This window comes from Ipomoea nil, unplaced genomic scaffold (assembly GCF_001879475.1).
Source record: "Ipomoea nil cultivar Tokyo-kokei standard unplaced genomic scaffold, Asagao_1.1 scaffold0327, whole genome shotgun sequence".
Classification (NCBI taxonomy): Eukaryota; Viridiplantae; Streptophyta; class Magnoliopsida; order Solanales; family Convolvulaceae; genus Ipomoea; species Ipomoea nil.
The window spans coordinates 1,220,865-1,238,288 of NW_017616755.1; the positions used below are offsets into that span (position 1 = coordinate 1,220,865).

The 17,424-nt window shown below is 33.1% G+C and overlaps 1 protein-coding gene across 2 annotated transcripts; it reads left to right on the plus strand.

Moving 5' to 3' along the window:
• The first annotated feature begins 1,127 nt into the window (after positions 1 to 1,127).
• LOC109171652 (putative HVA22-like protein g) lies at positions 1,128 to 9,506 on the plus strand. 2 transcript variants are annotated; one of them, XM_019320724.1, is made up of 8 exons: positions 1,128 to 1,322; positions 1,462 to 1,538; positions 1,643 to 1,699; positions 1,848 to 1,946; positions 4,397 to 4,453; positions 4,559 to 4,622; positions 6,149 to 6,361; positions 9,084 to 9,506. In XM_019320724.1, the coding sequence occupies exons 3-8, from the start codon at positions 1,668 to 1,670 to the stop codon at positions 9,396 to 9,398; spliced, it is 780 nt and encodes a 259-aa protein (XP_019176269.1). In that variant the 5' UTR covers positions 1,128 to 1,322; positions 1,462 to 1,538; positions 1,643 to 1,667; the 3' UTR covers positions 9,399 to 9,506. The 2 variants fall into 2 exon arrangements, with proteins under 2 accessions (XP_019176269.1, XP_019176268.1); XM_019320723.1 differs by having other exon boundaries at positions 1,176 to 1,322; positions 9,081 to 9,494.
• Positions 9,507 to 17,424: the final 7,918 nt, after the last annotated feature.

Below are 17,424 nucleotides of genomic sequence, written 5' to 3' on the forward strand. Positions count from 1 at the left end.
ACCAGAAACAGACAGATCTCCGGTCGTCACTACAAGAAGTCGCCAACCACCAACACCGCAGCTGTCTCGTCGCCGTTGCTGCTTCCAGGTGCTACTATCGTTGTTGCTAACCACGCTGCCCTCGTTCACTCCATGGCTGCCGAGAGTGGAGACCAAAGGCCTCTGCCGCACGCCTTCGCCGGGGCTCCTGTAGTCCAGAGAGTGACATAGATAGAATAGATAAGCTGGAGAAGAACAGAGAGATAAAGAGAGGCGTGAAGAAGCTTGTGAATTGCTTGAACAGAGAGATAAAGTAAACCTCAAGAATCTGAAAAAGGTGCTTCTTCACCAAGTGGTATATATGTTGGTTTTGGTATCATAATTGGTCTTTAGTTTAGTTACAAATTCACACCCTAACGTTCGAGATCTTTGAACCATTTTTGTTCTACAGGCCCTCTGAGAAAATTTTGAAAAAACAAGGTTGTCACCTCCCAAATTGCTAGAACCATAACCATCAAAGATGTAATTGTTTCCCTCGAAATGGAGCCACAGATGTCCAGATCTACATTAGTATATCGTTTGTAGGAGAGAATCGGAGAATGAAGATCAACCAGAGAATGAAGGTTGCGAAACTTCTAGGCGATTTACAGAAGGAGCTTAGTCGAATGACCTTCAGTCTACATCAGCACATAGTCCTTAAATGGGTGTTGAATCTTAAAAATAAGTTCACATCAACACATAATCGTTGCCATGTCATCAAGGCAACCTGAAAACCTGCTAAAAAGTATAAACGAACAAAATTTTATGGTTTGTATATCGAAACAGGCAAACAGCAGATATGAGAAAGATCAAGATGCGGAATGACATATCGCAATTGGTTCATGGTGCGATTTGACTCTTGAGCCTGAAATATATTTATTCATGAAAGTATTATTTCATCATCAACATATTTCATGAAAAATGGCCATTTGCCCATTTCAAGAGAAGTTACCCATAATGGAGAATCCCAAGGAATCCATTTCCCCCCTTAATTTGCTTGCTTTATATTATTACGTGTAAAAGAAAGCAGAAGGCGTCCCTGCCAAGAAATCTCCAACTCAACCTCCCTTCTCCTCTCTCTCTCTCTCTCTCTCTCTCTCTCTCTCTCTCTCTCTCAGTTTTGCCCAATCCAATTCGCCGCCTTATATTTACTCTGTGTGTGTGTATATATATATATAGATGTATGTATATATGCAGTAGTTCTCACGCCGAAATAATAACATAAAATGTACTTGTTCCTCTCTTCTCAAGTTTCTTCTTGATAGCCTGATCATAGCTTCTTCTCTTTCATTATTGGCACCAAGGTATCCATTGTTGCTTCTTTATTAATCTCAGAATCTCCCCAGCGGCCAGCATTATCCTCTTCATTTATCCAATTGAGCAGAATTTTATTTATTTATTTAAATATATACTATTTTGAAATTGGGTTTAATCCAATTGCAGCATTTGATCTAATTTCTCTTAGATCCCAAGTTCTGTAGTTAATCTTGCTTCTGGGCTTTCTTCTGCTTTGACAAAAGGTCCAATCTCTTTGTTGCTTTGAATTACTGGGTTTGAATTCTTAGATTTATGAATTTCATTTGGTGGGTGATCGATTAATTGTGATTTTGATGCTTTCTTTTAGGGGTTGGAATTGGAAGATTCAGAAGATGTTGGGAGAATTCATAACCAGTAGCCTAGTGTATGTAATCACTTTTTTTCTATTTTTTTTTCCCCACTTCTACTCATGATTTGATTCTCTGTGTTTTATCTTTAGATTTTTGCTTTAATGCTTTTTCTGAGCTTTAAATACTTATTTATTGTTGATTTTCTGAATTGTTCGTTGACAGATTGATTCTTGGCTATGCCTACCCTGCTCTTGAATGCTTCAAAAGTGTGGAGAAGAACAGAGTTGACATTGCAGAACTGCGTTTTTGGTGCCAATACTGGTATGCCTCTCATAAAAAAAAAAAAAATGAATTTGTCAATCACATAATGTTATGTTAATTATTTACTGTTCATATCTTATAAAATGTATAATCTCTATGTACAAGGTAATTATCACTTTTTATCTGAACAGAAATTTTGATCTTTGAATATACATTATTAGAGTTAATGCATCTGGGTCTGTGGAGTATAGTTATTTTGTCACGTTTAGTCTTAGAATTTCAAGTTAACACGTGGTTCTTCAACTTTCATGTTTTAATCAGTCATGGTCCTTCAACTTTTTAAATTTTAACTGGTGGAACCGGCTAACATTTGAAAGTTGAAGGATCGTAGTTAACTTGAAAGTTTAAAACTAAACTTGACAGATTCACTATACTCGTCAGACCCCGGATGACATTAACTCATTATTATTATTATTATTATTATTATTATTATTATTATTATTATTATTATTAGAGTTAATTCCATTTTTTGTCCTAGATTTATAGGTGACAGTTCACTTTTAGTCCTTTTTTATCTGAACATCCCCTTTTGGTCATAGTATTATTGTGATGTGACTAATTTTAGTCCTCTATTAAAAAAATTTTGTTGAAATTCCGTTAAATAGAATGATCTTTTTAATACAAAGTGTCTTGACCCGTAATATATTTTATGTTTATTTTTTGAAAAAAAAATCATAATTGAAGAGCGAAATGCTCTTGTATTTAACAAAATTTCAATGTTTTTTTTTATATAGAGGACGTCATATCACAATAATAGTAGGACAAAAAATGGATGTTCTGATAAAAAGTGACTAAAAGTGAACTTTCACCTATAAATCTAAGATCAAAAATGAAATTAATTATTATTATTATTATTATTATTATTATTATTATTATTATTATTATTGAATATTATGTTTTATAAGTCTTTGTGTCATGGAATTATATTTACAATAATGCTTAAATGGGATTTTAATTGGATGAATTTAGGTGAGCTAATGCAACCAATAATTTGTTCACAAAGGAAAAAAAAAATAAACATGACATCTAATCAATATCAACTTTGAATAGTTTGAATAGTTTAATCCTTACCAAAAACTTTGAATAGTTTAATGAGTTGAGTGGTTATTTGACAATGACATGAGGAGATGCTTTACATAGGATTGGACTGACTAATATAAAATAACCTATTTTTTAAAAAAATATAAAATAACCTTGTAACGTGGTTTTAATGGTTTTTTTTTGTTCCAAGTAATTGTCTATTATAAATGAAAAGCAATTTAATGCTGAAATAGGATTTACAGAATTACAGGTAAAGACTTGACTTAAAAGACTTCAAACGTCTTCCTCAATTAAAGATTAATTAAGAATTTGGTGATTTTTTTTTTTAAATAAATCTTTCTTGATAAATTTAACTTCTGATTGTACTTTAAGGGTCCGCTTGGATTCTGAAAAATATTTCCTAAAAAATAAATTATTTTTCATAATATATTTTTCTTTCCAGTGTTTGGTTGCATTTTAGAAAACTGTCTTGGTGTAGTGCTGTCAATACGGGCCGTGGGCCTAAACGGGGCGGGCTAAAAAAGCCTGCTCCTAAATGGTCTTGGGTTTGACATGCCCGGACCGCCCCGCCAGTGGCCCGCAGGCTAGGTGGGCCCCCACCCAAACCCCCTTTTTCTTAAAAAAAAAATTGTTCATCAAACATCAAACTAATTAAAATAAATTGATACATAAGTCATAACTCACATAAAACATAATAATCAAACATTAAATATTACATAAATTTCAAAGTTCATAGTTCATCAAACATCAAACTAGTCACAACTTCAAAGTCCAAAACATTACACATAACAATAATTTTAAAGTGCGTATTTTATATAAAGTAAAATAAAATAATGGCGGGCAACTCGCGGCCCGAGGGCCTAAGCCGGATAGGCCAAAAAAGGCCGCTCATAAACGGTCCTGTATTTTCGAAACCCTCGTCCCTACCGCGAGCTAAGCCCGTTTTGACGGCTCTATCTTGGTGTGTTTGGTTCATTTTCTAAAAAATGAGTAGAATTGTATAATTAGACATTTTAATTATTTTATTTAGAATATAAAAATATTTATAATAATATTAAATATAATTTAATTTATTAAAAATTATAAATAAAAAAAATCACTGGTTTCCGTCGGAAACCAGAGCTATGATTTTCGGTGGAAACAAGACCACTGGTTTCCATTGGAAAACTTGTTGTGTGTTTGGCAGAAGTCATTTTCCGCCAAAATAACCTTATTTTCTTCAGTCAACGAAAAATGTTTTCCATTGACTGAATTTTCCATGTACATCCAAACACTGGAAACCCGAAAAATGATATCCAGAAATCATTTTTTGAGTTTCCAAACACATCCTTATTTCTTGTTTTAATAATACTTTTGGTGCATTGAATATCATAAGTCGATTCTGAAGGCCATAATTTTCATTTTTTCAGGATAATTGTTGCGTTGGTTAGAGTACTGGAGAGTATTGGCGATCTTTCTGTCTCATGGTATGCACTATTTAAGCTTTGTTGGTTTGAACTCAAATAACTTGATGTTTTAGTTCACAGTCCACAAAATTTAATAATTATTTACATTTTGTTTTTTAAATATAGGATGCCAATGTATACCGAAGCAAAGTTGGCACTTTTCATCTACTTATGGCATCCTAAAACAAAGGTACTTAATATTTTTACTGACTGTTATATCAATTGATGTGATCTGTGACAAATATCACAATTCTTTATATTCAGTTAAAATTCAAAAATAAGTTATCAAATATCAAGATGTTATTAAATATTGGAGTAGTTTGGTGGTAATAAATATTTCTTTCTTAAAATAAAAGATTGGAAATCAAATCCCACCAAACATGTATTTTTACACTCAAATTCATAAATAAATAAAGAAGTGGGCTGACTCGCCCGCTGCCGGGCCATTTGTTATACCATGGACCAGGTCCACCTTATAAGGTGGGGCAAATTTTATGCTGTGAAATTTATTCATTTTGTAAGGTGGGCACAATTTTAAAATTGTTATAATTGTGAATATAGAGTTCAAAAATTATGAACATAGAATTCTATAATTATGCACATAGAATGCTGTAATTGTGAATATAGAGTTCAATAATTATGAATATGAAGTTCAAAAATTATGAACATCGAATTTTATAATTATGAAGAGTTCAATAATTATGAACATAGAGTTATGTAATTGTGAATATAGAGCTCAATACTTGTGAATTTGAAGTTCAAAAATTATGAACATAAAGTTCAGTAATTATGAATATAGAACTGTGTCCACCTTGCACAGTCCACGACATAACAATTGATAAGGTGGACCCTTGTCCTAAATTGTGTATATTAGTATTTGAATTGTGAACATTTGGAATATAAATTGTGTTTCTAAGTTTTGAGAATTTGTAAATATAATACAGGTTCATCACAAATTGTGAATTTTTAAAAGTTAAATTGTAAACATTTAGTATGTAAATTGTGTATATTTGAACATGGTCGTCAAATCGAGTCTACAAAATAATTTGCCCTGTCGGGGCCAATTGTTATACAGTGGACCGTGCTATGTGGACCATGGTCGTCAAATGAAACTGTAGTAGAATTAAAATGAACTTTAAAATTGCTATAATGAAACTAGTGTGTGTGGAAAATGAAATAAAAAACAGAGCTCATTTAGCAACGTAATTGTCAAATGAAACTGTAGTATAATTAAAATGATATTTTAGTGCTATTATAATTAATCTAGTATATGTGTAAAATGAAACTAAAATCCAGAGTCATACGATAACATATATTGTCAAATGAACTTAGAGTGTAATTAAAATAATACTATAATATTACTATAATTAAATTAATGTGTGTGGAAAAAAAACTACAAAATAGAGCTCATGCAATAAAGCATATTGTCAATGAAACTATAGTAGAAGAATTAAAATGATACTTTGGTATTGCTATAATGAAACTAGTGTGTGTGAAAAATGAAACTGAAAAACAGAGCTATATTGTTAAATGAAACTAAAGTGTAATTAGAATGATACTCACTTAATAGACCACACAATTACATAGACCATGGTCCACATTAAAATTTGCCTGTCGGGGCGGGATGGGCCTAGCCATTGGTGGCTCGCGGGCTTTGTACTGCGTTGCCGGCTCATATATTCACAAATTAGTTAATCTCGAGATGAATTAATGTAGGGGACAACGTATATCTATGAAGCATTGTTGAGGCCATTTGTTGCAAGACATGAAGGGGACATTGACAGGAGATTCTGGGAATTTAGAGCCAAAGCATGGGACTTAGCCATCTATTACTGGCACAACTGCACAGAGTTAGGACAGGCAAAGATCCTTGACATGGTCGAGCTCATGGCTTCTCCCTCTAGGAAGGGCACCCAAAAAAGCTCCGAGGTAAATCTTGAAATATCGTAAGTTTATTTACGATTTGTCACAAGTTATGTTTTTTCAGTGAATAGGAAAACTCGTCACCACTATCTGATCTCATTTGACTCAGATCTTTTAATTACTAGATAAAATTTCACTTTTGGTCTATTGACAATTATACATGAATCATATTTAGTCATATTAATAAAATATTCTAATTAGATGCATAACTATTTAATTTGTACGGAGTATCATATTTGGTCATGTCGTTCAATTTCTTGGCTAATTATTGCCAGAAGCGCTCATTCCAAAAGGAGCAATGCATTTGCTTCTTTTGGAAGGTGCACTCCTAAAATGAGCTCTGCATTTGCTTCTTTCGAAAGGAGCTTTGCGTTTGCTTCTTTCGGAGGGAGCACTTCACTTCCGGCAATAATTTTGAAAAATTAGACGATAGGATAAAATGTGATACAAATTACATAGTCATGCACCTAATTGATAAAATTTAATAGTCAAAGAACAAATATGATTCATATATAAGAGAAAATGGTCAAATAGGCCCTTAAACTTTACCTCAAAGGTCAATTAGCCCGCTAAACTTGACAAAAGTGCAATTAAACCCCCAAACATGTCAAAATGGGTCAATGAAGCCCAAAAATTGATAAATAACCTGTTATTACAGGTCACTTCAATTCCGGCTACAGATTTCGGCCACCAGCGAGGAATTCTGGCCATCGGTCAAAAATTCCCGTCACCGGTGACAAAACCCAGCCGTCCGGTCGTCTTCCGGAGAACGGCTAAATCTGGCCGTCTTCTCCAATGGAGAAGAACGACCTGATCCGGTTTTCTCCATTGGAGAAGGCGGTCGTCCGGTCTTCTTTTCCAGTGGAAGGCGACCGGACAGCCGAATTTTGTTGCCGGTGACTGGATTTTTTTGCCGGTCGTCGGAATTCGTTGCTGGAATTGAAATAACATGTAATAACAGGTCATTTACCGATTTTTGGGTTTCATTGACCTAATTTGACATGTTTGAGGGTTTAATTGCACTTTTGTAAAATTTAAGGGGCTAATTGACCTTTGGGGTAAAATTTAGGGGGGTGTATTCAATCATGACTTTCATAGAGTTTTAAAGACTTTTATGAACTTTAAAAGTTTGGAGGTATTCAATTCAAACTTTTAGAGAGTCTTTAAAAGTCAGGCGGTATTCAATCAAGATTTTTAAAGAGTCTTTAAAAGTCGTGTGGTATTCGATTAAGACTTTTAAAGAGTCTTTAAAAGTCATGTGGTATTCAAAAAGTTCTGAACTTTTGTAGACTTTTTAATTTTAAGACTTTTGTAGACTTTTCCTAGTCTAATATAAATAGTTGAAATCCAACCATCAACCCCAAGATTTCAAAATTTTCTTTCTAACAACTTTGAATGTTTTCTCTCTCTATTTAAACTTTATTTTTTCCATATTTAAATTTTATAAACCTATCTAAATTCAATAAAATTATTTTTTTCTTCATTATCCTATATTTTCCTCATACCTAAACTCTACCAATTTTTCTCTCTCTCCTAAACTTTACCATCTTTATCTAAAAATTCGAAATAATATTATTTCTATTTCATTATTATTGCCTGTTTATATTGATTTTTATTTTTTATATGAATTTTTTATCCCTAACTTTCTCTAATTCTCCCTAAATACATGAACAAATCAAAATTTTCATCCTCAAATTTTAGTATATGTTTCATAATATTCATATAAATATTTATATATTTTGATTTTTTTTATTATGTTTATATTCGTAATATATATATTAACAACAGGTTACTACGAATAGCGAACTACTATTCGCAACAACAATTTGGGGTTGCAAACAGTAACACCTTGTTGTTCACAGTCTCAAATTACTATTGCAAATAATAGCTCTTTGCAGGAAGCCTAGCAATATATCAAGTATAATTTTTTATATATATATATTTTTTTGAAAACTTGTATATATATTATTAATATTAGATTTTTATTTTTTTATTTTTTATTTATGCAACTTGTAATTATATTTTTAAATATTTTATTTGATTAATTCTTTTATTATAAATTTTATTGTTCAATATTGTTATGAATTTCTAATGAAATAGTTTTTTTTTGTTGATGTTTATTAATAATATATATAAGTAATTAGCATTTTTTTTTGAAGAATAAGTCATTAGCATATAAGTCTCAGCATACTATGGATAAAAATAATAATGTTGAGAATGTTGATATGGGTGAAGAACTATATAATAAGAGCATTCAAAAATAATATAATAAGAAGAATTTTATGATATATTATAAATGTTTTGTAAGAAAATTATAAATGATAAGAATAAAAATCATTGAATGTTTGTAAGGATGTATTCAATTTAGAATTTCAATGACTTTTGTAGACTTTTTAAAATAAAAAGTCGATAAAAGTCTATGAATGTTTTTTATATAGACTTTTATAGAGTCTTATAAAGTTTTAAAAAGTTTTGAACGACTCTATGAAAGTCAATCAAAGTTTATTAAAATCTATCATTTTAAAAGTCTTTAAAACTTTACAAAAGACCAAAAGTCATGATTGAATACACCCCCCTTAGAGTCTATTTGATCATTTTCTCCATATATAATAATCCAAGGACGAAAAGTAAAATTTATTCTAATTACTAAAAGACTAATCAATTTGACCGTCCCATTTGTCACAAGTTATTGATGATCACGTTGTATATTGTTTTCTTCTCGTAGAAGAAGGACAAACACAACCGTCATAGCAGCGCACCGCCGCCGCCGTCGCCACCCCCACCTCCTAGCTCATCTTCCGGCTTTTTCAAGAAGAAATCGTCGGACAAGCGGCGGACGTCGCCACCACCTTCTCCGTTTTCAACTTACCGATCAATATCACAACCGACTAAGTCAAATTTGGTGGAGGTTCAACTTCCGGACCAAACACAAGTCGTATATTCCGGCGAAAATTATATAGTAGATTCAGAGAGTGTATCTAGCTATGAAGATCGTTCGCGTGGCTGGATATCGAGATTTAGCCGTTCCAGAGGCCGTGGTTAGATTTAGAATATGTAGAAAATCTGTGAAACTGTAAAAAGGGAAACCAGTTGTAATCAAAACTCGAATTTATTTATTTAATTATATTATTAACTTTGATTGATTTTTCAACTCCAATGACGTCGTCACGGCTGTTGATGAGGTAGGAACCATAGTCGTGGTAGATATGGAGTTCCGGCTACAAAGAGGATTCCACAGTTATTCTGCCGCCGGTGATGCTGTTATGCCACCGTACATCATCCTCTAGAGGGGGGTGGGTGGTGGTTCTGGTAAATATCCATTAGTTAAAAAAAAAAACAATGAAATGGGGGTGGTGGTTCTGGAATTAGACGTGACAGTTCACTCTTAAAACATAATTTGTGTAACAAAATCATAAAAAGTAATTACTTTAATTTTATGGTAACAATAACAACACGTCACGTTAAGTAACACTTTATCATCAAATTATTAATAATATTAAGTAACACTTTATCATTAAAGTATTAGTAATATTACTCTTTTAAAAATTTTGTAATCTAGTGATATAAAAAATTATAATTTAACTCCAACATATAAAAAAATAAATAAAAGTGTTAGGCCCACGTTTAATTTTGAGGTAAATTACAAAGTAATATTTTAGTCACAATTTGAATAGCTTTTTCATATTTTATAAATCATTTTTGCGGTGTCTCATTAACAATTAAGATAATAATACTACTTGAACAAATACCTATGCTCTTACATGTGAGGACACATCTTGAGCACACATACACATATGTATGAGATACCATGGGAATGATGCTTAATTGGTTTGAGAAATGAGAATAAATCTCATTCATCAATCACAAAACAATGAGAATATAAAAGCTTGGTCCAATGAGTATGTGGGAGTTGCAAGTACCATTGATTTAATATGTGCTCCCCTCCCCCTCCCCCTCCCCCACCTTTGATAAAAGCCTCTCTTTCCACCCATTAACCATATGACCGTATTCTATCTCTAATTGACCTAAAGATCTTTCTATTAGACTTACAAATAACTGTTTATAGTCAAGGAATAATTTACCATTAGATCCCACTTCCTTTAAGTAGAAACCAAATCAAACTAGTACAGGGTTAACTGTTTTTTTTTTTTTTTTTTTTTGTTTTTTGTTTTTTTGTTTTTTCTTGAATGCTATTGGCTCTAGCACAGGGTAGTATCTGTTCTATACTTTCTCTAATTAACTACTGCAGCCTAAAGAGTCAATACCCCACCAGGCCACCACTAGAGTTCGATCCTGTGACCTTCCCTCAAAGGGAGCCACAGAGGTGCCATATGAGCACATCACCAAAGCAAACTGGTTAAGAATGCAATTAATAACTTTTTATTCTTGCTTGGATGCTCTTATTACAAAGACTAGTATTTTCACCTGTGCGATACACGGAATGGAATTTGATGGAGAACAATGTAATGGGCCTGGCCCATATAGATTAGGGAGTGTGAGCCCAAAGGGATGAGGAGGGGGGCTCACACGCATGGGCTCGCATGCATGCGGGTGGAATGCCGGCTATTGCATGCGTGCGCGGGGTGGCGGCTACGTACATGCATGCATGTGGGTGGAATGACGGCTAGTGCATGCATGCTGCGCACGGAAGGGTAGCTGACGGAGGGCAGTGCGTATAGGAGCAAGGATCCCAGGATAGTGCGCGACAAGATCGGTCCCGTTCGAGCAGTTGGGGGGGGGGGGGTACGTGCGGCGAGGGGAGGACACGTGTATGGTGGGAGCTGGAGGCTTGTAGATGTTGTATACGTGGGTGGTATGCGGAAGTCTTGAGAGGGCATAAAAGGGGGGGGGGGGGGGGGTTGCGGTCAGTTTAAGACAGGGCAAGAAACACAAAAGACCTGGTAACCTGGCGGTCTGAGTCTTCTCTCTCTCCTAATTGGTCCAAAGATCGATTCTGGTATTATGCATGTAATTCAGGTTTCTGTCTATCCGTTTATTTCCCTTTTCACCGTATAACTTTCCTGTACTATTGTTTCTGGGCCTGCGACATTGGGCTTGTGCGCGTTTATGTGGGCCTCGCGCCCCACAAGCAATAATAGCTCTTTTATTCCGTTCTATATTTCCTATACCCGGTTTATGGTGGACCCGATTTCATTAAAACCATTATTGGCACCGTCTGTGGGACTCGTTACAAAAAGCGTGCATCCCTAGCTTTACCCATCCTCTCAAATTCTATCACGCACTCAAATCCCAGCGAGCACCCAGATGAACAGATCCGTGTTCTCAAGACCCGCTACCTTGCCATACTGTGTTATACGCCCAATTCCCGAAGATGATCATGGGATCCCAAAGCCGGTTCCTGAGGGCGCCAGTCTCCGACGCGAGACAGCGGATCCCGCCCCCAGACGGAGGACAAGGCGTCCCTATCAGCGTCCGGCGGGCCCACTCAACTCCGCCCATGCAGAAGGCCGCCCGCGCTGGCCGCGAGGCCAATAATGCAGGGCCTGCGGCCCCCAAGGCCTGCCTCTCTCATTACGGCCCGGGGCGACGCGAGAAGCCCGTGGCCGATGCCAGTGTGGGCAACAGGAGGATCGCACCCCAAGACCGAGGCTCGGAGTGGGGCCGGGTAGGCGATGCGGACAGGCACGCCTGCGATGACGAGTCAGAAGGAGAAAGTGCCCACCAGGCCGTGACGGCGGACCCTGGTGGCGGATACCCAGTCCGCTCTATAGCTGGGGGGTGGGCGAAAGGTATGGAGGCTAAGATAGCCGAGCTACTCAGGTGGAAGGAAGGGGGCGGATTACCCGTCCCAAAGATCGAAGTCACCCTGCCCTTCACCAGGAGAATCATGAGGGAGCCCATCCCCTCCACCTTCAAGCCGCCCAGCATCACACGTTAAATATTATCTCTTCCGTTAATTTCTGTTAGTTCACCGTTAACTTACTCATTGATTTCAATAAGAAAGATCTTAGGTTCGAACCACATCCCAATCAAAGTTGGCATAATTAGTACTCTATTTTACTCTTATTAAAATAAATAAATAATAATTTAGTAGCTACAACAAAAAATAATACATATGCATTTCTTTAATTTAGAATTATGCATGTGTCTACAATGCCTTTATTCAAAAAAAATTATTCATTATCAATAAATTAAATAAGAGAAATAGTTTCATTAGGTATATTGTCTTTATTTTTCTCCAATATAAAAATTCTTTACATTCAAAATTCAAATTCATCAATTGATTATATTCGCTACATTGTCCCTACAATGTCTTTATTAAAAAAAATTATTCATTATCAATAAATTAATTAAGAGAAATAATTTCATTAGTTATATTGTCTATATTTTTCTCCAATGTAAAAATTCTTTACATTCAAATTCATCAATTGATTATATTCACTATATTGTCTATTATCTTTTTTGTGCACTATTTTTTAATTAAATATCAGTTATAATACAAAATAATGCTATATATTTATTTACCAAGTATTTTATTAATACCATGAAATTTTTTTTAAAAAAATTGAATTAATAAAGCGAGGGATTTGTTGACAAAGAGAGTATTCAAACGACACAACAAATTGAAGTGAGAAACTACCTCGCAATGTCCTTGTTTGAGAATCAGTAGTTAGCGGTTAGCGTTAGCGGATTATATTTGCGGATTTGACTAGCGAATTATATCAACGGTTGATAAAAAGATATTTGAAAAAATTAATTAGCTATTTAAATTAACATTTAAAATGACCTAAGGATATAATAATAATAATAATAATAATAATAATAATAATAATTATTTTAATAATAATATTTTTTTTAAAATATAGATGTGTTTTGGGAAAATCATTATAAAAAGGTTAAGTGAAAATATTATAAATTGCAATGTTTGTATTTTCAGTGGTTTGGAACAAATTGTTGCTTCAAACTGTTCAATAACCAAAACACTTTCGTTAGCATTTTTATCTTTGGGTTACATCATATTTACCAATCGTCCAATATCTTTGGGTTACACTATAATTATAAAATTTAAATTTTTACTACATCTAAATTCCTTAAATTAGGAATTTCTTTAATTTATTCAACAATAATGGTTGAACTAAATGAACACTGAGCAAATCACCTAAAGGACGGGTACCGTTAATTCAGTCATTGATCTTGTATATATGTGCATTCATTAAATATATTAGAACCCTTTGCAACAAAAATACTTGGTTACTATTTAAAAAAAGTTTAGTAAAAATTATAATGAATCTCCTATATTACATTGTATTCATATACTATGAATTATTACATACTTAAATAAACCAATTAGACATTAAATTACTTATGTTGAACTTCTCATATATAATATTGCATTTATATACTTTCAAATATTTATTTAAGGGAAAATGACACTTTTTCCCCCTGAGTTATATACCTATAGCATTTTTTCCCCCTAAGTTATTGAAGTGGCTGTTTTTCCCCCTGAAATGTTAAATGGACATATTTACCCTTAAACTAAATATTTAATTTATTTTTTTCTCCAACAAATTATGACTATAATTTGGTTCAAACTAAACAAACACTATAGCAACCAAACCGAAATATTCCAATTACAATTTAGAATCGAAATTCGATATTTAGAGTTTATTAAAATCGTGAACCGGAACGGACGGTTCATGTTCCGAAAAAAAATAAAATACATTTATTGTTGAATTTGGACTATTTTAAAATAAAAAATAAAATTTTAAAATAAAGACGGTTCAAAACCGCGAATCAGATCCGGAACCGCTGGTTCACGGTTCAAGATTCAATTTTTTGATACATAATTTTAATAAATTGACATTTAAATATTGGGTTCTAGATCTGAATTATAACCGTAAACTATTAATTCGATTGTTTTAGTATCCGGTTCAATTCAAATCGAACCGTGGTCATCCCTACGTATACGCAATAATTTGTTGGAGTAGTAAAATAAATAAAATGTTTACTTTAAGGGTATAAATGCCAATTTAATATATCAGGGGGGAAAAAGCACCACTTTTATAATAATTGAGGGGGCTAATGTGCTTACCTAAATAATTGAGGGGGAAAAAGTGCTATAAGTATATAACTCATGGGTAAAAAGTGCCATTTTCTCTTTATTTAATTATAAACATTGGGTAGAAAAAGTGACCGTCAAATAATTAAATCAAATGAATAGTTCAAATTGTTCATATTTTAATTTTTCCTTGAAATTTCCTAATTTATCTTTAATTATATGATTATCCAATCCATTAACTTTTTCATTAAGTACCGTTAATTCACCGTTTGTCTAATTCTAATATTAAAGTCTAATATAGAATTATAACTACAACATTAATCTAATTCTAATATTAAAGCCTTAATAGAATTCTAACCACAAATCCTAGTGAATACACATAAAGGGTTTGGTTAACATAATACACATAAACTTTTAACTGAATACACATAAAGGGTTTGGTTAACATAATACACATAAACTCTTAACTGAACATACATAAACTCATAACACAATACACACAAAATTTTAACTGAATACACATAATGAGATTTGGTCTGTTCGGATGGACGGAATGACATCAGTATGAAACGTGCACATTTTGTGTCTAGACATATATTATTATGTGCGTCGTGGTGCACAATATAAATTGCGGATCCTATTACAAATAGAAAGAGAAAAGGAGACAAGAGATTTCCTTGATTGATAACCCTGCTAGCTTGAAAATATCCATATATGATAGTAACCATTTAAAGACACTTGGCGGCAGTTAGTCTTTGCCTAGGTGCTTTAGTTAAAAAAAAAAAAAAACAAAAAACAAAAAAAAATCATTAGGGACTTCATTTAATGTTGTTAAAGCATTAAAATATACATTTAAAAAATTGATATTATTAACTTCTATTCATATATTGTAACAGAATCAGTAGCATTCACAAAAAATAAATAAATAAATAAATAAATAAATCTTATATTCAAAAACCTAAAAGTCTAATCCTAACTCAGCTTCAAACTCATTGTGACTCCAACTTTAAGGGCATAAAGCATTAAATTTGAAAGGTAAATTTGAAACTATTAAATTTTAGTGACTCACCAATGTACTCCAGCGATAGTGAGTTACTGAGTTTCAACTTCCAAGTGACGATTGAATAGTGGTTGACGCTGAGCAGGGACTCGGAAAATTTTCTCAGTGGGGATGAATATTAAAATAAACAGGATAACTTAAAAAAGTGAAACACTTAAAAATTAGTGATAAATGTTGTTAAATATGAGCGAAAAATAAAACACATCAAAACTTTATAAAAATATGTATTACAAAATATGAGACATAATTAATTTGACCAAATAATTCTAATAGGAAACACATTATAAATTACACATCTAATTATTAATATAAAAGTTTATATATATATATATATATATATATATATATATATATATATATGTATGTATATGTGTGTGTGTGTGTTGAAGCCTACCATTAATAAGACTGTACGTATGTGTTGAAGACTTGAAGCCAATACTGTTCAAATAACCATAAAGACTACACAAGGATTCAAACCCTTCTATAATTCCATCTACTAACACGCATGCTCTACCATTTAGGCTAACTCATTTTATGTTAATATTAGCTATTTGCTTCTACTTATACTAAACCTTGTACTATATATATATATATATATATATATATATATATATATATATATATATATATATATATATATATTCAAGGGTTATACATGGGGTGGGGGTGGGGTGAGTGGAGGCAATTGCCCCTACTGTAGGTCCGCCCCTGACGGTGAGCTCCAAGTTGAGAATTATTATATATAATTTTGCATATTCTCTTGATTAGTATATTGATTTAGTTTCTAGCAAACTGAATAATTGTAACAACCCAAAATTTAATTTCATAAATCCAAATTTTAAGAAATTTCAATATAGCCATTTTTTCACTCCGTAAAAATTTTTGCGATCAATTGGTGGTTGAATAAATCAATTTAATCACATTTTAAATTAATTCGACCCAAAAATTTATTCTATTCAAAAATTCCTAAATTTTCGGGTACTTCGCGTACCAAGATTTAAACTGAGAAACCAATCTGAGTGAGACCGGGAGAAATCTGAACCAAGTGTTTGTTTGGAAATCTTTTTGAAAAAAATACATTTTGACCCCAAGTTATTCAAAAATCATCTTTCTAGACTATGGTTCATGATGCAAGGTGAACCCTATAATTTTATTTTACATTCCTACCCCCAAAACCCTAACTATAAGAGATAGCATTTCTCCTTTGTAGCACTATTCTTTTTCCCCATTTCAGCAGCAAATTTCGTGTGCCTCACTAGCTCTTCCTATCATCTTCATCTTCTTCATTTTTGAGAGCTTCTTCTTCTACCCAAGCTTAGGTTTCAAGACTAGGTAAGATATCCTCTCCATTTTCCTTTGATTAGCTTGTCCTTAAGATGAGATTTCTAAGCTTAGATGTGTTTTTGTGTTGGTTGTTGCTTGAGAAATGAAGATGGTAAAAAATAAGATCTAGCTTGAGGTTGTAGATGGAAGGATTTTTGAGGTTGAAGCTTGAGGTATAACCCATGGATTCCCAAATCTATTATTTAACCCAATGTTATGTGATTTAGTGGTTCATGTGTGTAAATCTATATATATATTGGATGTTTAGAATGATGAACTGTATGTTATTTATTGTTGTTATTATGACACCCCGTAAATCCAAATTCTATTTAAGGATTAATTAGATAATTAATCCTAGCTTAATTGGTAATTATTCTTAAAATCCTGAAAATTCAATAGTCGGTGGACTAGAAATTGACTAGTCAATCCAAGTCAAATGGTTGTACTCTATGCCTTATGAATTGTTCCCTTGTCTCCTTACACTTCCCACTTTAGTAAAGGTAAAGAAGACTTTTCACCTTATGTTTGTGTTCCAAGCTAACCTAGAGTCATCCTTCATTTCATTTCCCTAACACCCTAAACACAAAAGCTCATCATTCTCTCTAGAAAATTGTTAGCTTCTTCTTCAAAGCCAAGTTTTGGGCAATCCTAGATTCTTCAAGTTGG

Coding starts and splice junctions, on each gene's coding strand:
- LOC109171652 (XM_019320723.1), top strand. CDS start 1,668: ATGTTGGGAGAATTCATAACCAGTAGCCTAGT. Junction 1,700..1,847: donor TTCATAACCAGTAGCCTAGT/GTATGTAATCAC, acceptor GTTCGTTGACAG/ATTGATTCTTGGCTATGCCT. Junction 4,623..6,148: donor TATGGCATCCTAAAACAAAG/GTACTTAATATT, acceptor GAATTAATGTAG/GGGACAACGTATATCTATGA.